The sequence below is a fragment of the Macrobrachium rosenbergii genome, chromosome 43, assembly GCF_040412425.1.
Source record: "Macrobrachium rosenbergii isolate ZJJX-2024 chromosome 43, ASM4041242v1, whole genome shotgun sequence".
NCBI classification, from domain to species: Eukaryota; Metazoa; Arthropoda; class Malacostraca; order Decapoda; family Palaemonidae; genus Macrobrachium; species Macrobrachium rosenbergii.
In genome coordinates this window covers 33582070-33607411 of record NC_089783.1, presented here as the reverse complement: position 1 = coordinate 33607411, position 25342 = coordinate 33582070, and the positions used below count along the sequence as shown (strand labels likewise).

At 39.2% G+C, this 25342-nt stretch overlaps 1 protein-coding gene across 2 annotated transcripts in view; it reads left to right on the top strand.

Annotated features, from left to right (window-relative positions):
• LOC136828773 (protein MMS22-like) overlaps positions 1–10499 on the top strand; it is a 58490-nt gene extending 47991 nt beyond the window's left edge. For both annotated transcript variants that reach the window (XM_067086991.1, XM_067086990.1), the window contains exons 20-23: positions 777–964; positions 4859–5050; positions 8001–8076; positions 10324–10499. In XM_067086991.1, coding sequence (XP_066943092.1) covers positions 777–964; positions 4859–5050; positions 8001–8067 — 447 coding nt within the window. In that variant the 3' untranslated portion in view covers positions 8068–8076; positions 10324–10499. The remainder of the gene's footprint in view (positions 1–776; positions 965–4858; positions 5051–8000; positions 8077–10323) is intronic.
• Positions 10500–25342: the final 14843 nt, after the last annotated feature.

The following is a 25342-nucleotide window of genomic DNA, read 5'->3' as shown; positions in this document are numbered from 1 at the left end:
GTGATTTTTGCAATAGATTCTACCCTCCACAAAAATTTCAGTATTAGAGCAATTGGGCATCTATAATTTCAAATAAGGAATTTTAACTTGTACCTGTTTCAGCTGAATGTAGACAGATTCATTGCTTCCTCATTTGAGTCTTTCGTTCTTTTTCACAACAACATCCTTCAGCACATGGTTAGTCTGACATTATTCACAACTGTGGAGTAGAGCAAGCTTTGGGTTACTTGCTAATCTCAGTTCCATGTGCTCGAAATCACATCTTTGGTTACAGTTAGCTCTATACATACAGGAGTTCATCAGCAGCTAGTTCCACTTACCTAGATTTCAATTCAGACTATTTAAATGATGGGCTTATTTTCAGTAAAATTTAAATTTTAAAAACAAAACTTTTTTTTTTTTTTTTTTCATTATAAACCTTTTACACATTGAATGCCCTACCTATTACAGTACTCTTCTGATTGCTTGTAGCTGCAGCTTAGATTACAGAAGTGCAGTTCTTACCTGCCTTGACCAGATCCTTTAGATAGAGTGTGTGTATATGTTTTAGCTCTCTAGTCAACAGATTTTCCTCTTATAATTTGGAAATTGAATGTGAAGGATTCACAAAGACCATTAATTGAGCCAAAATAAATGATGACTTCACATTGATAAAATTATTTTTGGATTAGAAAAGTATGTGATTGTTTATTAATAGACAGCACAGTGCTGTACTATTTTTTTTCTCTCTTTTTGAATGTACGTAAAAGGAGATAAAACCATGCTTCTTCCCTTAGGTAATATCACTGCTGCTAGAAATCATGGCTCGAAATTCAAGTGAATGGGTGACTAGATTAACAAGAGTCCTTTTGCACCCTTTGTTGGAGTTGCTGCTAGCAGTGGAAGACCAAGTCACCAAGCGAATGGCCACAGATTTCCTTCAGAAGTTGCTTTTGGAAGCACAAGAACAGAATTCACCCCCAAGGTATGAAAGTGATGCAGTTGATATTGGTTGCTTTTAAAAACCTAGTGTCATTAATATGAGCTAGTCATTTTAATAAAAGCTTAACCATATTAAAGTACTTAATACTTTTCGTTCAACTGAAATTTCTATAGAGCACAGCCACCATTTCAGAAGTAAAGTTGTTTCATCACGATCCCTTCTCTTTAATAGCCTGTGTGTGTGTGTGTGTTGCGGAGAGATCCCAGACACAGTTCCACTGTAGGAGGAAAAAGCTTAAGTGGCTTATGTGGCTGCATGTTTCCTCAGGTTCCCAGTAATTGAATTGAATTAATCTCTGTAAGACTGCTGGACTTCCTACCAGCTTCCCTGTATTCCAGACATTTGGAAATCAGTGCTGTTTCCAGTTTTTATATTCAGTTTACATTGTATTTGATATTTTTATATAAGTAACTTACCAAGTAATTACTTAGCTAACAATTATGCTCACACGGCATCCTAAATCCAAAATTCGTGGTAATGCGTCCATTGCAAAGTGGGGGGCGGGTGACAGGTTCTGCCCAGTGCAAGGGGGGCGTAGGAGCGACTAACCGCCAGCAGCTTTATTTTCTTTTATGCCGCGCTGCCGACAGCACATCACACACTGCAATCCTGCCTAATTTGCCATTCATACTTGCTTGCTGAATTCAGGAAGTATCCACTTTTGTTTGTCAAATTGTTGCATTTTTTTATTTCTTTTTTGCATTAGATTCTTTCTTCTGTAATTATGTTGGATTCTAGCGCTTCCAGTCATCATTACCATAGCGAGGGCTGTAAGACTAGACTTATTAAGTTTTATATAAGTAACTTACCAAGTAATTACATAGCTATCGTTTCCACTTTACGGCAGCTTAGATTCAAAATTTTGGGTGTAGTGCTACAATATATTTTTTGTAGATCAGCCCATCCCACAAATGGAATATTGAAACAACTTAGCAAAAAATTCTCGTTCGTTTCCTGCCGTCCGTGGTGACAACCTGGTCTGGCGGTAGCTTTTTTTCATTATTTTCCCGTTATTTTACCGGATTCTGATGGAGGATTCTTTTAATTAGCCATCGGAACACGTATATTGTATGTAGCCTTCAAGTTGAAATCTTTCAGGATGAGTTTTTTCTCATTTTGTTTTACGTTGATTCAGTCATAATCAAGCCGCCAATAAAGGACGCCATTTGCATGATGGTTTGTTTGCCGGTTAGGCTTCTGGCTGCGCCGATAATAGTTTTGCCTTAAACTTGGATATTACAGCATTCTATTATAAAAGTACAGGCAGTCCCCAGTTATCGGCAGGATTCCGTTCCTGACAGCGTGACAACAACCGAAAATCGCCGTTAACCGAAAATCGGCGATAATAGCACTGACCCCTGGTTAGCGGCTCCGATAACCTGTGATCAGCACTGCCGATAAGAGGCGATCAGCGCCGATAACCGGTTATCAGCACCGATAACTGGTTATCAGCGACGAACATCTGGTTATCGTCGTCGCTAGACAAGTGCCGTAAAACCAGATCGCTGGTAACCGAGGCTGCCGATAACCGGGGACTGCCTGTAAGTTGTATGTTACACATTTTCACTAGGCCAATAATAGTTTTGTTTTAAAAGTAATTGTCGAGTGTTACGACACTCCATTATAAAGTAATTGGTCTAGAGACACTATTATAAAATAATTGGTTTATATGGTAGGCAAAATGAACGTTCTCGCAGATGAACTGAGTTGCAGCAAACAGGTTCTACCGACAGAGTGGACACTCAAACCACAGGTGTGCACCGACCTGGGAAACGGTGGGGAAAGCCGTCGGTAGACCTGTTTGCAACATCAAGAAACCATCATCTCCTTCTGTACTGTTCCCCGACTCCAGATCTGCAGGCATGGGCAACGGATGTCATGTTGCAAGATTGGTCGGGTCTGGATGTCTTCACCTTTCCTCCTTTCAACATGGTAAGAGAAGTGTTGAGTAAGTCCAAGACCCACAGCAACTTATCAATGACCTTAGTGGCTCCCTTTTGGCCACACAAGGAGTGGTTCCTGGACCTTCTGAGCCTACTAGTAGACTATCCAGGGCTTCTACCTCAGAAGAGAAATCTCAGACAGCCCCATTTTCTTCATTTTTACTGAGGCTTATCCACTCTAGCTCTGACAGGCTTCAGACTGTCAGGGAGCTTGTCAGAGCGAAAGGGTTTTCAAGGAAGGCTGCAGAAGCTATTGCAAGATGTAGGCAACAATCTTCTGCTGCAGTCTACCAATCGAAGTGGACAGTCTTTCGGAGCTGGTGTCGAGACAGAAATATATCCTCTTCTCAGACGACTGTAGCTCAGATTGCAGATTTTTTGCTGTTCCTCAGATCTTCAAAAGGTTTAGACAAATCAACCATCAAGGGATACAGAGCTATGTTGAATTCTGTCTTCAAACACTGAGGAATAGACCTTTTATGAAACCAGGACTTAAGTGATTTAATAAAGTCCCTGAATACTAGTAAGCAAGAGGAGAAACCTGGATCTTGCGTGGAAATTGGATATTGTCCTCAAATGGCTCTCAGGCCCACCCTTTGAGCCTCTAGAATCCTCCTCTCTTAAAGATCAGTTGGTTTGATTTTTAACAAGTTTGTGGTGTAGATTTTAACTTTCTAGTCATATTTTGTACTGCGCCCAGAGGGGGCACACACATTTCGATGTGTCTTTCTTTTGGATTGTTAGCTTTGGCAACCTGCGATTAACTCCTACGTTGCAAAGCACCCACTGAAGTAGAGGTAACTCTTGACTCTATTGCCAAGCCACTACAGGTCCAGTGGGGCTCTGACCAGAGGCAGTACCCACCTGCCGTAGCTCCCTCACCAGGTAAGGTTACAACAAGCATTTCACGACGCTAGCTAAATTTTTGTTTCAAATTCATCTCTATCCCTGAGTGGTTTTGAGTAGTTTTATCCATGTATCCCACCTCCTGTCAATGTGGGATTCAGCCATGTAATTATTTGGTAAGTTACGTGTATAAAAATGACATTTTTATAATAAAATAAAGTTTTATATATACTTACCAAATAATTACATGATCAGAGCCCTCCCTCCTCCCCTCTTATGGACCCAGAGCATAAACAAAGTGAGCTCTTTAGCTGTGTTGTATCTTCCCCGAAAGTGGGCGGGGCAGTATGACTACACCTTAAACAAACGAGCACTACCATGAATTTTAAATTTTGAGCTGCCGCATAAAGTAGAAACAAATAGCTATGTAATTATTTGGTATATATAAAACTTTATTTTATTATAAAAATGTCATGTTAGTGAAGACAGTAAAATTTTCAGTGTAACTGTATAACCCCAACTTAGGTTTGTGAACGGTTCTGGTAGTTTTGCTTTACCAGTATTAGCTCAGTACACCTACTACCTAATTAGGTAGTCAAGCTTTGTTGAAGGAATGGTTCTGCCATGAAAAAGTGTAAAGTTTAGAAATATATATATATATTTTTTTTAATGAAAACTCAGTACTATAACATAATCGCCTGCCTCCCAACCCCATTGCTGTGTTGTTGCCAGGTCACACACTTCAAAAAGTTTTTGGCTAACCTCAAGGAACCTGAGGGAAATATGCTCATGCTTCAACCTACCTGAGCCACCTGATATTCTTTTTATTATACACTGGAATGATATGTCTGGAGTCTGCATGCGACTCACAAGTAGGCAGTGTTCAAGTGATGAGTTGTTGAAAATTTTAATTTTATATTAGTGCAATGATATATCCAAGTACCAGATGATATCACTATCAAAACCTTGTTTTGTTAATACTGATTTTGTTTATTCAGTATAATTGTACAGTATTGTTTTTCAGCATGATATTGGCCAAACCCATCATCGTTGAATTTTATTGCTGTAAATTGGCTCTACTTTCCAGAAGTGTATTGGTGAAAATTATTAGGAAATTTGTACTGCAACACGTCTCTTGGTCTTCCCATCGATTATTCCGTGTTCTTGGTGTGATGGGAATCACATGCAGGCCACTTCTGGTTGACTGTCTCCCTGATATAGCATATGCTGTTAGAAAAACTGAAGAAAAGAGAGGCACTGGATTGGATCATACACTAAGGTGAGAAAATTATTTGTATTCTGAGTTTTTTCTTGCGTATAGGTATGTTATTCTGTGGAATCTATTTATCATTCAATTGGTAGGTGGATCAGTCACCATTTTAAACATCTTGCATTTGCCTGTTAGAAAAATGATACAGTTAACTCCATATTCGCGGGGGTTTTGTACCACACCCCCCTGCGAATAGCTAAAATCTGCAAATACTTAAAACCCTTCTAAAAACACTTAGGACTGCCTATTTTGATAGTTCAAACACACAAAAAACTAAAAATGCTTATACAGGTATTATCCTACTTACAATGGGGTTGGGTTACAAAAAACCCATCGTTTGTCGGAAAAAACGTATCTCGAATATAGCCTATCCTACACTAGGGTATTCAGTACCTTGTATACATATATGGTAGCCTAGCGTACACAATAAAATATACTCTATCCATATACGGTATAGTAATTAATAATATCAGCTAATTGTGGAGGTTCATGCAGATTGACTTTAATAATTCAGCACAAAGAGAAATTGAATAACAAACAAGAATTAGCTTAGCCTACACTATATCACGTAGATACACGGTAGACTAGCCTACATTATACTGTAATGTATATTCACATAATACAGGCAGTCCCCGGTTATCGGCAGCCTCAGTTACCGGCGATCCGGTTTTACAGCGCAAGTCTAGCGACGACGATAACCAGATTTTCGTCGCTGATAACCAGTTATCGGCGCTGATCACCGGTTATCGGCACCGCTAACCAGTTATTGGCGCCACTAACCAGCGATCGGTGCTACTATCGCCGATTTTCGGTTAGCAGCGACTTTCGGTTGTCGTCACGCTGTCAGGAACAGAACCCTGCCGATAACCAGGGACTGTCTGTATCGTGTTATTGGCTGGTAGCACCTGGTACCAGTCAAACCATGATGCTTTGACCATGAGGTACGTGTGGACTGATTGTTTCCCTTTGAGGCTGACTGGGGATGGCAGGTACATCCTCGTCAAGATTCTCTGGGAAAATTCAAATTACAACTTCAAACATCAACATAACGAATATGCATGGAACTTTTAAAGTGTTATGCTTTACTTTACTGTATCCAATAATATTGTATATATTCTTATATTGCTTTTGTACTATAAATTGCCATCATAGCAATCAATGTTTTGGTTTGGAAATCGATTACACAGGAAGTTTATCTCGCTGTATTTAACTCAGTTCAGAGCACTTTTCACGCTTCCAGTTAGCGTAAATGAATCTCCAGACACTTTATTTATATGGGGCAAGGTTATTTTTCGTTATATGAAGTTTTTAAGTCGAAATATAACTTAAATACGTCATATTTTGAAATAAATTTAGCTATTTTTTTTTCGTTAATAGATGACGTTGGCTGTTTGGGGGCATTTATTTTGTGTAAAAAAAAAAAATCAAGATTCCATTTGCTATTTTCACTTGATTTCATCATAACACGAGCTTTACGTATTTGTCTATCAGTGTAAAAACAGCAGTAATATGTGTTCTTTGATGCCCAGTAGTTTTGATTAAAATACTCTCTCCAATTTTTTTTACGGTCGAGTTTTATCCGTGTTGCTGATGCACGCTAATTTATAGTTATAAGCAGCTTTGAACATTGTTTTCTCAGCTTCGGCTACAACTTGCAGCTTAAATTTAGCAGTATATTTCCGTGCCGATCTTTCATCCATACTGAATAAGGGTATAATGTAAAAGTATATCAGTCCTATTCTACTTAATGTCATTTGTAACATAAGTGCGGTAATTGTTTACTATCCTACGACAGTTGAAATATGAGCAAAACGGCTATTGTTAGCCAATTCGTTTATAAGCAAAACAAGTTTCTCGTTCAGTTGTTTATGGCTGTGCACATTTACACTAGAGTATAACATTACTAACAATACTTTTATCATTCTTTTTTACTTTTTTAATAACTAGACGATGGGATAAAGAAATGGAGGAAAAGAAGTTGGTCTACAGTAAAACCCGCGTATTCGCATTCTCATGATTCGTGGACTCACACATTCGTAGGTTTCTCTGTGGAACATATCTAGCCATTATTCGCGGAAAATTCGCCCATTCGCGGTACTTTTCACTGAGAAATATTCACTCATTACTGTATTTTCATATAATTTTCATGAATAAATGCACTTTTTGTGATAAAACTATTAAAATACTCAGGTATATGCATTTTTACAGAGTTTTTCTGTCTTTGAGTTATCAAAATGGGCAGTTCTAAGTGTTTTTAGAGGGATTTTAAGTATTTGCGGATTTTAGCTATTTGTGGGGGGGTGGGGTGTGGGACGCATCCCCCGCGAATACAGGGGGTTCACTGTATTGTAATTTGGTCTCTTGCTGCCTGATTGCACACTGCGGCTTGCGCCCGCACAAAATTTTAAAATATTTTATAAATATTGTTGTATCGGTATTACCCCATCGCAAAATCGAATTATTGTAATGAGCACTACCTAGGTACCTGAGTATTTTAATAGTTTTATCACAAAAAGTGCATTTAGTCATGACATTCACTAATTACTGTATTTTCATATATTTCTCAGTGAAAAATACCGCAAATGGGGGAATTTTCCGCAGATAATGTGTATATAATTATGTTCCACAGAGAAATCTTTGAATCGGTGAGTTCACGAATCGTGAGAAGACAAATACCGGGGGTTTACTGTATTCCCAATACATAATTTTATGATTGGAAATCATGATGTACTTGAGGAATTTTATTACTCTGAGAGATGACAACAGAAATTGTCGTATTTTTTGTAAGAAATCTAATTTCACTAGTAACCTCTTGGACATTAGATAACATAGCAACATAAATAACATTTTTGTCAGCTTTATTCTACTTTGAAACTTGAAATATTCAAGATTAAATGGTATTAAGCTCCAGTGAGCATAAGAATATCTGTATATTGATTAATTCACTTTTTCCCCTCAGACAAGGGTACAACAACCTGCTCACCAGTCTTGCAGTTAACGAAGATGAAATTGAGGAGGCCAGATGACTTGTAAATGTATGTATTGTGTACAATATTAGCCTTTTCATACATTTATTGCTACATGTTTTACATTTTGTTTGTTCAGTGTTAGTTAATATGTAGTTTTCTAAGAGGGTGATTTCTGTATCACTGAACATTAACTGACATACTATGTTAATTTTATGTCTTGATTGAGAACATAACAGATAATGATAATTCAGACATTTGCAAGTTACCCAGTTTAAGAGTTTTGGTTTTGTGACATAATATCAATATTATAGTTCATAACATGCCATTGTAACAAGAGAAATGTTATTTTTTGGTTGTTTACTTCAAGTTGTTCAATGATTTGTGGCTATCTTAGTTTTGGTGTTCCATATTTGACAAGGCCTCATACAGATTTTTGTTTGTATAATGCTATGGAATGGGATATGCGATTTTGGCATAAAGCCAAGCACTGGGATTCACAGGGTCATTCAGCACTGTAATGAAAATGGAAATGATATAAATAATGAGTTTAAAATAGATATTCTAAAGATCAGTGTTTAAAACGGTAAAATTGAAGGGATTTAATTTCTAATGGAATTAGAAACTGTTATTGGTTTATTTTGGTTGTGTTTGTATGTTATCTTTAATACTACAGATGTAGGAAACATGAGTTTTAGTGCTGTTTTATTGGGAAGGATTTCTCATTGGATCAAGTATTGTATTTGTACTGGGTACTTTCAGCTCTAGTTTAGCTTCTTTTGGCCTCATTCCTGTTCTTGCCATCAGGGGTATTGTAGTGCAGGTCCAGTTTATGGTAAGATCTATTCAACCCATGAACTGCACATTCATTCAGAGGTATCACCAGCCACTGCACTCCCTTCAGCCTCGTGTATGTTGGTTATCCAACATGTCCTATAGAAGAGAGGCTTTTCTCATGGGGATGCAAGGTCGACATCTGGGTTCTCTCGTCATTCTTCTGCAAACGTGTGTACTAGGGAAAAGGACTGTCTGTGATTGGTTTAGAAGAAGGGGTGTCTCCAGTCTGAGTGTCTGTTCAATGGATTACAAACTTCCTCATCCACCCTCTTCAAGACAAGCAGTTCAGTCTTCGCAGTGAAATACTCAGCCTCGTCCTAGGCCTTCACTGAAAGGGCTTGATCTTTTATTTTATTGGAGTTATCCATGCTAATGGGCAGTATTGCACAGTCTTGCCCACCTTGGGAGCTAAATCTTTTGAAATTGGATGAAACTTAACCTTCTCAGCTTGACAAGTACCACCTTCAAACTTCTGGCACAAGCTCCAAAGAGAGATCTTACCTTCAAGCCTGTTTTTTCATCTGGCACTTGGAGGGATGAGATTCCTCTTGTTCTCCTTTGTTGCTGAGTTTGTGGGGTAAACTCTGAACCTGTCAGCTGCTAATGAGAGATTTGAAAGTTTCTTGATTTTCACTCTTCATGACTGTATTGGTACTGGGTTTGAGACTTGCTTTTTGCTCTCCATGACTGTATTGTACTGACCTAGAAAAGATTCTCTATACCCTGTGCAGGCTGCTCGGTTCTCTATACCTTGTGCAGGCTGCTCGGTACTATCTGAAAAGAACCTGTTCTCTGAAACAGATATATTGGTACTTTTTTGTCAGTGCAGACAAGCACAAGTTGGGGTGGTGTCCCGCAACCCCTTTTTTTTTCTCTGGATATGTGAGGTGATCAAACGAGTGTACGACCTCTTAGAAGGATGTAAGTCTCCCTACTCATGCAAGAGCTCACAGTCAGGCTTAGGACCATTCCTAGACTTGAGCAAGAACTTCATGATACATCATGTAATGAGGGTGGGGGTCTGGCATACACAAACTGAGTGACATTCCCCAGAAGGTAACCCCCCCTGGATACCTTCTTGGAACCTGTGTTGGCTGTTCAAGCTGCACAGGCACCCAGCTATGACTGGACAGAATAGTATCTCCCTCAAGTACTTTAGCTTAGTGTACGTCCCCAAGTACTTTAGCTTAGTGTAAGTCTGAGGGTATGAATGTGCTGTAACAGGATTCACCTACTTCCCTCCTCCTCCTCCTTTGGAGCTCCATCTAGGGGAAAACAAATGAGCCACCCAGTTCCTTTCCTTATTCAAGTGGAATGACATATCTGGGATTCACAAATAAATAGGCTTTGTGATGATAAAAATTAATATAAAGTAATTCAAAAGTATAAGAAAAATTTTAATTTAACTGTACAGAAATAGGTTGGAGTTTATTCAGAAATCTAACAAAAGTAGTATCAGTAAAATACTTTTTCTTTCAGGTGCAGCTACTACAGAGGAACACTTGAAAGGTTTGCATATTGTGCTTGGAGGTAGGAAGTACAAACTTGACAAATTGCAGGTAACATACATAACAGATGTTAAATATATATATATTTATACTGGAAATGTAAATATTTTCATTAAAAATTTTGTTAATAAAAGCTATAAAAACTTATATATTTTTTTTTTATTTTGGACCCTTTCTCATACTATGTACAAATATAAATGCAGCATATAACAAGTGAACCAGCATGTGTGTGACAGCAGTGGAAGCAACTACATACTGTAAGTAACATTCCACTCTTTGATGCAGTGATAAAAAATAGCTATACAAGGTATTTTTGATAATATGTTTTTAGAGGGCAACACAGGTTAGCATCCTTTGTCAATTCCTCAAAAAAAAAAAATAATAATAAACTTAAAATTATCACCTTAATATATGAAATTTCAAATAATTTCTTATTTTTCTTAGGTATACAAACCAGGGCCTTCCATATAGAAGCATTTTTCAGCATGAGCTGAAAATCAGTCAAAACTGGGAGACTCCTCCTAGTCTTCAACTGGGAAAGGATGCCCAGAATGCAATCACCTGTATCCTGCCCAACCCCAGCATGTACTTCGGCCTAAAAGCTGCTCTCAAAAGAGGGAGTAAGGACTGAATGGAATCCAGTCATTCTACTTCCCCTCTGAACTTACACTAGGCTTAGGTACTTCAGACAATAAACTGACATTGTCCAAAACATAGATGGCTGGCCATGGCAGGTCTCAAAGAAAAAATGTTCAAGACTTGTGAGCGACATTCCTCAGGTAAAATGAGGAACAGTGAATCTTGACATGTCAGACACCAACCATCATTACTCACAACCCCCAAAATTCAACCAAACTGTGAGGGACAGACTCAATGCCCTTAACTTCAAGATCCCTTCCCTGGGAAGGGAGCCTCCTCCTCAATGAAGTGACAGTCTGATGAACCCATGCGATGGAAAAAGACGGTGTTCCCAGACAACTCTTTCCAGTTCTAATGAAAGAAGAAAACATTCCAACTCTGGGAGTGCATAACTTCAAATAGTACTGAAAAGCACCGGATGGCAAAGCAGTATCTCATTAGGATCTCCAACATAGATATTCAGTGGATGAGTTGAAGGAACTCAATCTCTCATCAAAAAACACAAGAGCTATTTCTACAGAGGAATGACAGAAGACCAAACTAATTATGCCTCCACACCCAGTAAAAAAAGTCTAAAGACTCTGTTCAACAACAGAATAGCCTTGAAAGATACTTTTATATAATGCTTACAGTACTAAGAACATAAGTCCTCAAGGCCAAAAATTCCCAAGAGACAGAGATTGTTCAACACTTTATAGACAGATGTCTAACCCAATCAGGAAAACACTTACAGCAAACCCTAGCAAGTATGTCGCATACTGGAAAGGACATAACTCAGCTAAGGTAAAAAGGAAAGTCTGTGATTTGCCGAGTATAAGCTCTGAGCAGAGAGATTCCCCCATTTATGACACTAATTATAGATTTTCCTCTGCTTGATGCATGTTTGCCAAAAAAAAACTTGAAGGGTACACTATTTTAGCACTGAGAAATTTACAATAGGAAATTGCCTTTCAAAGAAAATTACTTGAAGTAAAGTCATTACTAGAGACAACTGCCAATGAAGGCAGCCGTCTTGGAAACAACCGCGTTAAATTTTTATGCAGGAAGTCACAATAAATGTAACTAAACAAAAGACAACAGCAGTGAGAGAGTATTCACCCAAAATCCAGCAGTGAGAGAGTATTCACCCAAAATCCAAGTTCTCAGCACAGTCAGGACAGTGAAGGGTAGCAAGCCTGTTCTCTACTGCAGCCAAAAGAAAATGTGGATGTGAAGATCAAATGAGTGCGGGATACTACCCCTCTCAACCCCCATTCCCCCACCTGTTAACCAACTGGTTAACCTGACCTTGTTGCCAAATCTCAACCGGTTTCCAGCTCAAGCTGAAAGATACTCCTCTATAAAAGGCGATGGTTTGTAGTCCCATAGGAACAAATAAAGACTTGTAATTAAAACAGGTACAAAATTATATCTTTCCAACTATATTACAATATTAACCCTTTCCATGGCCAATTCATATGGCAGATTACAAAACCACTTCTCAAAACACTGGATTAGTGAATGCTCTACTCTTCTTTAGCACAAACTAATGCTTACTCAAAGAAAGACTTGTATTAATTAGTTAATCATAAACAATTTCTCTACCCCAAAATCTATTCAGCATTTACACTAAGCACTTACTCATTTAGCACCTATGATATGATCCAAACAGAATACTACTTACAAAAACCCTTAAAGAATTTAAAGACTTCAAACATAAGAGCAAACTGATATCTGAAAATGAGGTAATTTTTACTGTGCATTGTGGGAACAGCAAGCCTTACATAGTCAATTTGAGCATAGGTCCTATAAAGTAAAATAAAAATATAAAAACCTTTGCCATTTACTTTGTGCCATTGTCTTGCCTTTGGTTCAGATTCTATGCAACATTTCTACTCACAAATACTTCCTTTTTTTTGCACAATGACAAATATAGTACTGCAACATATAGGAGCACTACTAGCTTTTGAACATGATGTACAAGTATCACTGTACATACATTTTTACAAATCAGTTTTGTATCATTCGGGTCACGGTATACGCTACACATTTTGCAAGAAAGATCTCAATCATTAAAATGCAACAATGAACTGAACCAATCACTCATAAAAACTTTATAAGTACATTATGTATGTAAAATAAAAGCACCCTGAACAAGCAGTACAGCTACTATTAGACCTCTGTTCATTTAAAACCAACTGATCAAATATTCAACTCAAATGTACTGTAAGAATGCTTAATTATACCAGATCTGATTAATTCACCAAGTGACTTGGCCCCATTTACAATACAAGTTCAATATATGGCTTCTGAAGTACAGAGATCAATTATATAGAAAGAACAGTTATGTAAAATATACACCTATTCCTAAACTGTGCATCAAACTAAGGTCATCAAACTAAGGTAACTACATCACTGTGACCCTTTCATATAAGAACATAAAAAAACAGTAATTAAAACGAACACTCAGAAAAGTCAGTTCATGAGATGTACAATGCCTAACAAATACCTGATCCAAAAGGATTTTGAAAATACACAGCAAGATGTACAAAACACCAAAGAACATCGGGAAGCATACAGTAGTAACTTTAGAACTTTCCAAACATGAGTCATACACTTACTGAAATACAGTAGTTCCTCAGATCTACAGGTCACCCTGAAATACATCACCAGATATCAACAGCTTCCTTGTCACAGTTATAACTAGCACAGGTGCTTCTGTGTGTTGTCAGAGAACAAGATTTTGCCCAAAGGAATAAAAGCATTTACCAAAAAAAATAAATATTAAGAAAATAAATTACAAAGATACTTGACAATTACTGCATACTAAAGTTAGAATATAGTATTAATGAAACTTCTAAAGACCTATTTAATATTATTACGTAAAGTGAATATAACTTACAAAAATGTCATTAAGCCTCATTTTCATTACCAATGCAAGATAACATGCCAATCAAACCATGATTGGCAATTAAGACATCACTAAAGGTAAAGCAGCACTTGAAATCAGTCACCAAAAATTTTTTAAAAATCAGTAAAACTAAATGGAGATGTAAGACCATTACAACAAAATTATCACAAAATACAGAGAATGAAGTAAAGAACTTGAAAACCACTGTTATAAATGAATAGATATGAATTTATCTGCTAATAATAAAGGCTCTATCTGCAAGTGCTTCCCATTTTAGTCTTGTAATCATTAAAGCAATACTCTGCTGACCCAGTTCACCAACTTAGAGCAGCAAATAGTAGTGTGCACTATCTCTCTTAATGACCCTCTGCTATGTTTTGTGAAGTTAACAAAAATGGAGAACAATAAATGGCTGTGAATTTGTAATGTGATTCAAACAATACTATAATGAACTATCAAAGGCACAAGTTTCCCATTTCTTAATCACTCTTAATCACATAAGCTCAAATTTTTTTGTGACATGAAGGTGTCAATAAAAAGAAAAAATTTTCCTAACCAGCAAAAAGCAACAGATGGACTGTTTCCAGTCTTTAACAGTGACACAATACATATTAGTATGCCAGGCTAAAAACGGACAGCAGTTACCATTACAGTACAGCATTTTCGTAATTGAAAAACTACAACAACTCTCATGCAGATTGGCACAGCAAAATTCTCTAAAGATGGAATTTTCAATGGACCCATATCAATCAAAACATATATCACATTCGGGTAGTTTAATCAGCAATTATTAAATGGCATGTAAAGTCAATTGTTTTAATGGCTATTTGTAAAATTAGTGTTGGCAATTACTGTATAACTTTCACACTCGACATATTCAGTCCCATACACTGTCAGTACCTATGAAAAAGATAGCACTAGTAGGTATTCATCTTTTCTTTTCAAAGCATAAGTCATTTTGTATTTTTTTACATGTCACAAACAACTTTACACTAGTTAAAAAATAAGATAAAAATAGTAATTCAGATCTAACAAGTAAATTTATCACCTAGATTTGAAAACAAACAGCCAACTCCAATGAACAATACAGTACCTGGTGACCATGAGAATGAATAAGGTGAAATTAACCTATCATGTAGCTTTATGTCATGGCTTTAGGTTTCTGAGTACATTGGCATTGATGCCAATTTTATCTGAAATTCCAACCACCTTGAGCCAACAATACAAAACAATAGTGTGGCCCAAATGTACACAAGAAATCCATTCATAAACTCCAATACCTGTTATATTAATCATCACTTGTTATACATAACAGAATAAAAAAAAAAATCATGGGTACAGCATTTCTTATAGTGTACAAATACGCAAAAATTCTAAATGTAAATGAGCGATTTATGATTACGTCTGTACAGTTCGTAGTGCTACATGCTTATTAATCTGGACTGGAAGTAATGTATCTAAAGTTATTTTTACATTTTTTTCAGCATTTTATATAGTAAAAAATTACAAAAAAAATTGGAAATGATAGAAGAAGAGAGAAAGTTGTGCATGTATGAGCATCTGTATGGTACAGGTATGGTAGCGAGTTCATCAGTGCAGTATAATAATGTTTTTCTCTCTCTCTCTCTAACATGATAGCCTAATAGTGAAATGGATATGCTGTAGATTATATGGAATAAATATAAGGAATAAAACTCTGGGTACTCACTGATTGCTTCCCTCTTTGCGCTAGCGTTAAAGCCATGATGATAACCATGACAATGGCAACAATGGCAATGTACTAAGCTTACACTAATGAAATGGTGAAGATAGCGTAAGCACTGTGAAGGCATTTGAGCTATTGACCCTCTGAAGAAACTTCAGAAGGGTCATCAGGGTCATTCTTAGCGTACAAAAGATACAGATTAAACCAGAGGAAAGAGGAGGGTAACAGTTGCATGACTTCAAGAGCTGATGAAGTCAAAGGCTGAAGATTGTCAATGGTGGACACTTTCCTCTTCTTCTGGAAGAACATTGTAATTGGCAGTTGTTTCCTTTGCCTTCTGCATTTGTTGTACACCTGCTGAAGTAGTATCACTGCTCCATTCTAAGGAATGATTGTAATCCTCTATTCTATCTTTCGCAATTTGAATTAAGCTGGACATTTCCCTCCTCTTCTCTAATGTCAATTTCAGATGTTCAACTTCACTTTCCAATTCATCTTCACTTTCCAATTCATCTTCCTCCTCTGATGTTGACGGTTATTCAACTTAAGCATTTTTCACATCATTCCATTTCCTCATAAATTTACACCTCTGAAAGGGTGGTTTAAGTGCTGAATCAATATTACTGCACCAACAAAGATGAAACCTGCAGAATCATCACTAACAATGCTAGCTAACTTTCAGACATGAAGGTTTGTAGCCTAAAGATGTTGTCATATGAGTAGAGATCTAGCCTAAAGATGTCATATGAGTAGAGACCTAAATAAATAAAGTGCTCCCCAGGTCTATTTTAGCTACATAAATGAAGCCACGGTTTTACTGTTACAACGAACTTCCAGCCTGGATGTTCCTGCTACTTGGCTTATGTGTGAAAAAAGCAAACCGACAGCTTATTCCATAAGCTCCCTATGCATATCTACAGAGAGTGACCACTGACTGGGATATGATTTAGGCTGAGTGAATCTGTATACTGTACATATTTCTGTGCCCAGAATGACTCGAGTACTACTGGATTCTGCTTCTCTTCTACCCATAAAGCAGATATTTGGGCCACTTTACATAGACTACCCAAATGAAACACATCCCCGTTTTCTTTTTTAAGCCACTATGGCTTGAGTTTTCTGACAAATTACAACTGTCCTCCCTTCTTGGCTGAATGCTAATCATAAACTAAGTACTGACTGACTGGGTTCTGGCAGACTTTAGTCTATTTTTTATAAATCTGGTAAGAGTGCACTTACTAGTCAGCAGTTTGACGGAGTTTGGCTAAATGTAACATTCGAATAGTATTGTCATAGTTCATATAGTATAATTACTTGGTGATCTGAATAATAGGTAATTTAATAACTCAAATTAATATTTCAAATAGTGCATCCGACTGGTCTGATACTGAGATGAGGGACAATAAAGAAAGTTTCAAAAGTACAAAAATAAACAACATGGTTGCAGAAGTCAACATCTTGAAATGAATTTTGGACACACACAAACAGTATGAGCTTCATCATTCATATGTACATACAAATACACTACACAAAAAACCCAAATTACTGTGCTATCTTTAACAAATTCTGTATTTTTTCAACTTTCTTTCAGTTACTTAAAACAGCAATTGGCACTTTCATCAAAGATTGTACATTGAAATTATCAAGAAGGAATAGATTTTTCACCTGCTTATCAATCATTTTACACATACTACTTGTCAAGGAAATTCTGCCTTCTGAGTGGTCAAAATTATCACATTTCACTCCCAACAACATGTACCTAAAGAAATTCTGAGAAATTCTATATCTTTTTACATAAATACACTTTAAAAGCATTTTATTTCATAAACATTTTAAAATGAATATAAAAACCTAACCATTTCCAACAATTCTTAACACTTCAACAACTAATAAAGGTAAACAACCAAGGATTTTACATTAGTTCTTTTAATAGGTATAGTGTTTCAGATAATTTTTGTCGTCAGCTATAAACATCAGTTATAAAATAAGGCTTCTAATTTTGTATGTTTGGCTAGAACTTTATATACAACATGAAGTTTTACAGATCTATCACTATGTTTTAATGGCCCTGTGCCCTAATTCCACCATAAAAAAAATAAATTAACATAGAGTAAAAACACTGATTTTTCATGAAACTTTCTGCAAATACCCAAAGGGTCAAGAATGATAGTGAAAATCAGGCCACAGAAAGCAGCAGCTGGAACAGCATTTAACTTGACCAGATGGAAAAAACGGTAAAACAATCAGATAAGGTGCGTCTCCCACTTGGAGATCATTTTTCACCTGTCTGCTTATTCTATGAGATCAAGACCACACTTAAGTAAAAAGATAGTATACGATAGTTTTGATGGCCTGTGTTGGTGTGACATCAAATTAATTAAAATGGATTACATTACACAGTCAAAAACATCTCCAAACAATAATATAACATCATGTAACTGTAAAACAATGACATAAAACATTCAGGTATCTTTACAAATCTAAAAATATGGATAAATAACAAAAAAAGGTGTTAGATATAATCTATTGAAATTTACTGTACAGCAGATATAGATAGAGAGCATGTATGTGTATATTACTTATGACAGTATATATTGGACATACAAGAAATTTATGCTATGAGAGAGAAAAGTTTGTAAGAATCGCATTTGACAGTACTAAGATTATCATGAAGTCTAAACAGATGTTTTTGTGAACATTTGACCAATGAAAATACAACTTTATTTTTTCTAACAAACCCATTACTTTACACTGCCCTGACTATGTATTCTACAGCTCTTCACAACACACACTCCAGAATTCAATTCTGCCACCTGGTCAAGTAAACCATCTGGGAACCAACAATTGTTTCTCACACAAAACTCCTTTTCTCCATTTCTTGACCTTCCCATGAAAGATAAGGGATGAGGAGGAAGGCTGATTGAAATAAGTAATGGGTTCATACAAAAATGCAAATTTGTTATTTAAAAAGAGAATTCATTCTGACACATACTCATTACTGCACTTGTCAGAAAACTGAGTAACTAACTACTGTAAATGGGATGACCTCTTAACATCCTAAAATATTAAGCCCTGTATCTGGTAACTCATTTCTGGAATAAACACAGATGATAACAGAGTTCTGGATGGCTGGGAAGTTTACTTGTTAATTTAGTATGACTGCTTTGTACTGTATTTATTCCATTCCCACTAGAATATATATATGTATTACATATATGTATCTTTACCCTCTTCCAAGAAGCATATGACATATAACTCAGAATTTATGCTTGAAGGGTTGTAAGGAAGAGGAGGACGAGTCAAATACGGGGGTCAGGTTTTGGTATTACTTGGTCTAAGGCCAATATTAGACTAATTGGCGGACATGAAAGAAACCTCTAGGAAGCAAATCCTGCGGAAGTTGATAATTTCCTAACCTTTAAGCTCCAAAGTGCATGTGTGAACTCTTTAACATGACCTGTTATAACCAAAACGAGACAGTCTTTTGACGGATGTAGTTTCTCTAGCCTGGGAGTTAAAGGACTTAGCCTTCCACAGATAAGGGTTTAAGGCTCTCACTGGACAAAGGAATATGTCCTCTTCATTCATTATTTGGAATGGTAAGGCAGAAAATGACAGACTTGTATGAAAGTTGAAGCTGAAAGAAAGTCGATGCCACCTTGGCTACAAAACCAGGTACGTAAGCCAGTTTTTTTTTAGCAATGTCACTTGAGAATGCAAAATACTTTTCTCAATCAGAAAACACCAGGAAAATGACATTTTTATGATAAAATAGTTTTATTTATACTTACCAAGCAATTACATAGCTACTAGCTTTCTGCACGGCAATCTAACAAAATTCAAATTTTCGCAGTGGCAGGGTCCCGCCCACTTTCAGGACTGACAAGTACAAATCAGCAGAGCGGATCAATTCGTTTGAAGCCTAATGTCCACTGAGGGGAGGAGGGCAGGCTCCGATTATGTAATTGCTTGGTAAGTATATATAAAACTTTATCATAAAAATGTCATATTTATATACAGTAAGTGATTTACCAAACAATTAAACAGTAAACCCCCCGTATTCGCGTTCTCATGGTTCACGGACTCACGCATTCGCGGGTTTCTCTGTGGAACATATCTAGCCATCATTCGCGGAAAATTCGCCCATTCACGGTATTTTTCACTGAGAAATATTCACTAATTACTGTATTTTCATATAATTTTCATGAATAAATGCACTTTTTGTGATAAAACTATTAAAATACTCAGGTATAAGCATTTTTACAGGGTTTTTCTTGGTTTAAGCTATCAAAATGGGCAGTTCTAAGTGTTTTTAGAGGGGTTTTAAGCATTCGCGGATTTGACCTATTCGCGGGGTGTGTGGGACGCATCCCCCGCGAATACGGGGGGTTCACTGTATAGCTGATTCCACACTGAGAGGAGGTGGGAATCATGGACAAGTTCTACTTCAAAACATTAGTACAGATAATGACAATGAACTAGGGAGGTTGCTAGCATTGGAACAATGCTTTTGTACCTTACCTGGTAAGAGAGCTGCTTCAGCCGGGTACCGCCTCTGGTCAGAGCTCCTCTTAACCTGTAGAGGGCGCGGCAGTGTGGCCAAGAGTCGCCCCTACTTCAGTGGGTACTTTGCAGCCATGGAAGTTCACCGATGCCTGAAAAAGACAACAATAGTGCCCAGCCTGGGCACAGGCCAGAATAAATACACAACACTGTCACCTACAACCGAAATTAAAAACCACCACCCGAACCATTAAAAAACTGATGGGTACTCTGGGTACACTGTACCCCCAGGCTTCCCTAAAACTCAGTAACCTTACAACACGGCGAGGAGACAGTAGAGGGACAGAGCGCCCCCTATGCTTCCTTTCCCAACACCATGCCAGCCACGGATAAAGGACCCAAAGTAGAACAATTATTAAACACCGTTTCCACGTCTTTACGATAATGAGAAGCAAACACCAATCTACACTTCCAAATTGTTGATTGTAGAATGTTCTCTCGAGAGATGTCATGCTGAAAATCCAGAGATGTTGCGACAGCCCGAACCTCATGAGCTTTAACCTTAAGGAAAGGTAAAACATCTTGAACTTGAGAATGCGCCTCTGTAATCAAACTTCTAAGGAAGAAATAAAGGGCATTCCTTGACAGAGGTTGTGTAGGGTTCTTCACTGAGCACCAGAGCCTGTCTAAGGGTCCTCTGATCTTTTCTGTCCTCTGAAGATAGTACTTCAAAGCTCTCACAGGGCAAAGAAGTCTCTCTTCTCCCTCTGGGCAGAGTACGTCTGTTAAGCTTCTAATAACTAACGAACGACACCATGGCTTAGAAATGTCATTTTTGGCGAGGAAACCAAGCGAAAGTGAATATACTGCACTTCCATTTGAAAAGCCTCCTCTCCTGCTGAAGGCTTGGAGTTAGCTAATGCATTTGGCAGTCGCCAACGCCACGAGAAAGAGTGTCTTCCTAGTAAGATTCTTGAAAGAAGTCAAGCTGAGGGGTTCGACAGTTGTGTTCGTAAGGCACTTCTGAACAAAGTCCAAACTCCAAGATACAAAACCAAGCTTTTCTAATTTGGAGGTGTCAAAGGATCTGATGAGGTCACTGAGGTCCTGGTTGGATGACAGATCCAGGCCCATATGCTTAAACACCGAGGTAGATGGGGACAGCTCCCTATAAGTCCTCAGGAAAGGAAAAAGTCGGCTAACTGGCTTATAGAGGTTTCAGAAGACGAGATGTTATTATGTCGACACCATCCTCTGAAAACTGACCACTTGGATTGGTAGAGCCTGCTAGAAGATTTTCTGCACCTAGCAACAGCTTCTGCAGCTAGCTTCGAAAAACCTTTCGCTCTGACAAGGCTCCTGACAGTCTGAAGCCTGTCAGGGCCAGAGCTAACAATCCTTGATGGAACCTGAGGAAGTGGGGCTGTGTGAGCAGTTGCTATTTTTGTGGCAGGAGTCTTGGGAGGTCCACTAAAAGACACAGCAGGTCCGGAAACCATTCCTTCCTGGGACAGAACAGAGCGATCAGGGTCCTTGAGACATTCTGGTAAGAGAACTTGTTGATCACCTCCCTGATCAATCCGAAAGGAGAAAGGCGTAGACATCCAGGCCCATCCAGTCCAACAGCATGGCATCCGTCACCTATGCGAGAGGGTCCGGGACTGGGGAGCAAAAGGGAGGCAGATGATGATTTCTCGATGTTGCAAAGAGGTCCACAGCTGGCTTGCCCCAAAGTTTCCAGAGATCATCGCATACGAGGGAGCCTTAAGTCCACTTCGTCGGCAAAACTTGATTCCAGCTACTCAATTTGTCAGCGATGACGTTCACTCTTCCCTTTACAACGCGAGTGATTATCTTCACCTGTTGTTGGTCCGTCCAGAGAAGAAGGTCCTTTGCCATCTTGTAGAGAGTGAAGGAGTGAGTGCGCCCTTGTTTGTGGACATAAGACAGTGCCGTGGTGTTGTCCACGTAAATTGCTATTACCTTGCTGGAAACTAGGGGAGAAAAGGCTGGAGACCCAGATGAATGGCCTTTAGCGCCTTCACATTGGTGTGGAGAGCTCTCTGATCTACAGACCACATTCCTGAAACTTTCTGACTCCCTGGGAGGGCTCCCCAACCTAGATCTGAAGCATTGGAATAAAATTCTAGGTTGGGGCACAATGGTAGAAAAGACTTCCCTTCCCGAAGTCTTTCTACGGACAACTGCCATTGAAGGTACGTCTTGATCTCTGAAGAGATCAGGAAAATGAAGGAGCACGGTTGGGTTTTCCTGCTCCAGCATGCTTTGAAATAAAACAGAAGAGGCCTCATGTGAAACCTGCCCAGCTTTATGAACAATTCTACTGAGGCCAAGGTCCCCTGCAGGCTCATCCACTGAAGCACTGTGCAAGTCTTGAGGTCTAGGAATTCACAGATAGTCAGAAGGTAGGAATCCATCCACTTGGGGAAGAGAAAAACCCAAAAAGTCTGAAAGTCTAGAATCATCCTTAAATAGAGAATCTTCTGTGTTGGAACTAATTACGGCCTGTGAAAGTTGACCAAAATGTCCAACTCCTGTGTCAAGCGAAGTGTCTTGTAGTCTTCCGTGCACTTCTCCTCCAAAGGAGAGCAGAGCAGCCAATCATCGAGACAGAGACAAACATTGACATCGAGAAGGTGAAGCCATTTCCCAAGAGGAGTGAGGATCCGAGTAACACCTGCAGGGGGTGGGGGGGTGGACAGGCCGAAGCACAAGGCTCGAAACTGGAGAACTTTGCCCCGAAACACAAAGCACAGGAACCTTCATGAATCTGGGTGTATTGCAACATGGAAATAGCCATCCTGCATGTCCAGGGTGACCATCCAGTCACCCTGATGGAGAGAGAACATGACAGAGTGACCTGGTTTCCATATGAAATTTAGTTTTCAGCACTAAGCGGTTCAGGGTGCTGATATCCAGAACTGGTCTCCAGTGCCCCCATGACTTGAGGACCACGAAGAGACGGTTGTAAAATCCCTCAAATTTGGATCCAAAATCTCTTCTACTGTCCCTTTGTGAAGAAGAGACTCTACCTCCTGAGAAAGGGGGACAAGCTGCTTTGGGTGAGCCAAGTAGGCAGCCAAGTTGATTGGCGATTTGGAAAGGGGAGGTTTCTCCTGGAAAGGGATGGAACATCCTTCCCTCAGCACTTGGACTAACCAAGGTTCTGCCCCTCTGCAGCTCCATTCCTCCCAAAAGAGGTGCAGCCTGGCTCCAACTGAGGCATGAAGGACTGTGTTCTCATTTCTTAGCGGCTGGTTTAAATGAAGACTTCTTGATCGATCTAGACGGGGGTACATTGGTCCGAGGTCTAGGTTGAGATCTAGCCTTTCCCCCTCGAAAGGGCTGCTGCAAAGGCAAGAAGGACTTGGTTGCTGTTGCGGGAGTCTCCTTAGGATGCTTGGTAGATTGAATTGAGCCAGAAGATTAGTTGCAGATTTCTTATGAAGATCAGACAGGATCTCTTTAACCATGCCTTGGGGGGAAGAGATGGGACCTGTCTAAAGGGAAGAACAAGAGAGCTGACTTTTGTGTTGTGGTGACTCCTTTAGTGGTGAAGGAGCACCACAGCTCTCTCTTCTTCAAGATTCCCAACGAAAACAGGAAGGCAAGTTCGAGCTCGTAAGAGCCATCCCTGACTGCCTTGTCTGTGCAAGACAATACTCCCAACTAGTCAGACAAGAAATCTTTGGCTAAAACCAGACAATCATCGATTTTTCTGGCTAAAGCCCCACCGTCCAATCAAAGAAGCTAAAAATTTCTAACACCTTGAATAGGTTCTTGACAAGACGGTCCAGTTCGGCTGACAAGAAAGAAATCTTGGCTGCAGAGAACACAGGACGACGTGTGGTGTCAACCAACCCGGAGAAATCCCCTTGGGAGGAGGCAGAGACTCCCAAGGAGGGAGCTTCCCCAGTGGCATAAAATCGATACTTTCTCTTGAGAAGTTTCGAAGGGGGGAAGGCAAAGGTTGCTTTACCTTGGGCCCCTCTTCATGGTCAACCATTCGTCCAATTCTCAAAGAACTTTCTTTGAGGAGGAAAGAACTACTGTAGCTTGGGGAGGCAGATGGTGTCAGCCGATTGTTTCCTCATAAGAAATGTCAAGGCTGGAGAACCAGGAGCAGCAGGCTCAAAGAAGCCCAGAAAATTTGCCAGAAACAATCTCAGCAATGACAAATAGGCAAAGGAGCTGTATCTTGTTCCGTTTCTTCCTCATCAGAATAGACAGGGGATAAGGTGTCCTTGCTCTTGGAAACGACTGTTTTCTTCTTTAAAAAGCCCATAAGTTCTTCAAGCTGACGCTTAATCAGGGCCAAGACTGAATCTTCCTCAGCTGATGGAGAGGGAAGAGGTGGTGAGCCCAGAAGTTGATGTCCAGCGGTCGGGTGAGGACGAATGAAGAGGCAAAGTGGGTGCCAAGTGAGCCGAAGGAGATGGGCGCTCTGAGCCGAGAGAGCGCTTAGCAGGAGGAGACAGGCACTTACTTGAAGAATCATGTTGCTTTGAGAGCAAAATAGGGCACTCGTGACTTGACAGCGGTTCTGGACTGTTCCAAGAACACTGAAGACGAGCAGAAGAAGTGGTAGTCGGTGGAACGGTGAAACTGCAGGAAGGCTGCAGACTAACACTAGCACCCTTATATCTCTTGACAGGAGGCAAGCTGTCTGCCACATCGGAATGTCTTTTTAAAGGCCGGGAGACGGGTGATCTACACCACTGATGCCTTGCGTCCAGCTAAGAGTCTCCCAAATCTGACAAAAAACGAGAAGCACTGAAAGAGACACCTTTCTAATAGCACACTGTCGTAGCCTGGGACCTTGCAACAGGCTCGACGGAGTGGGCAACTGGCCATGGGCAAACCCCACTGGCCTCCCTTGGATCCCCGGTATGTCTTCTCCCAGGTGCAGGGGAGCGGGACAGTGACCTTCATCTAGGAGCACCAGTGGGACGGGCAGCCACCTCCTCAACACTCACAACACTGTCACTATACTGACACTTTGTGCCAATTTCAACATAAAATCCCTGAAAGAAAAACCCAATTCAATAACAATATTGGCCAAAAATTTCAAATTTTTTATCGAATTTTGCTTTGAGACTGGCAACAGCATTGGTATTGAAAGCACAGGAAGCTGGTAAAGGAGTCTGGGGTAAAGGTGTAGGAGGGCTAAGAATGGGAGACATAGCATGAATCAAGGGAGAAGAGACAGAGCTATCTTCTACTACACTAGAT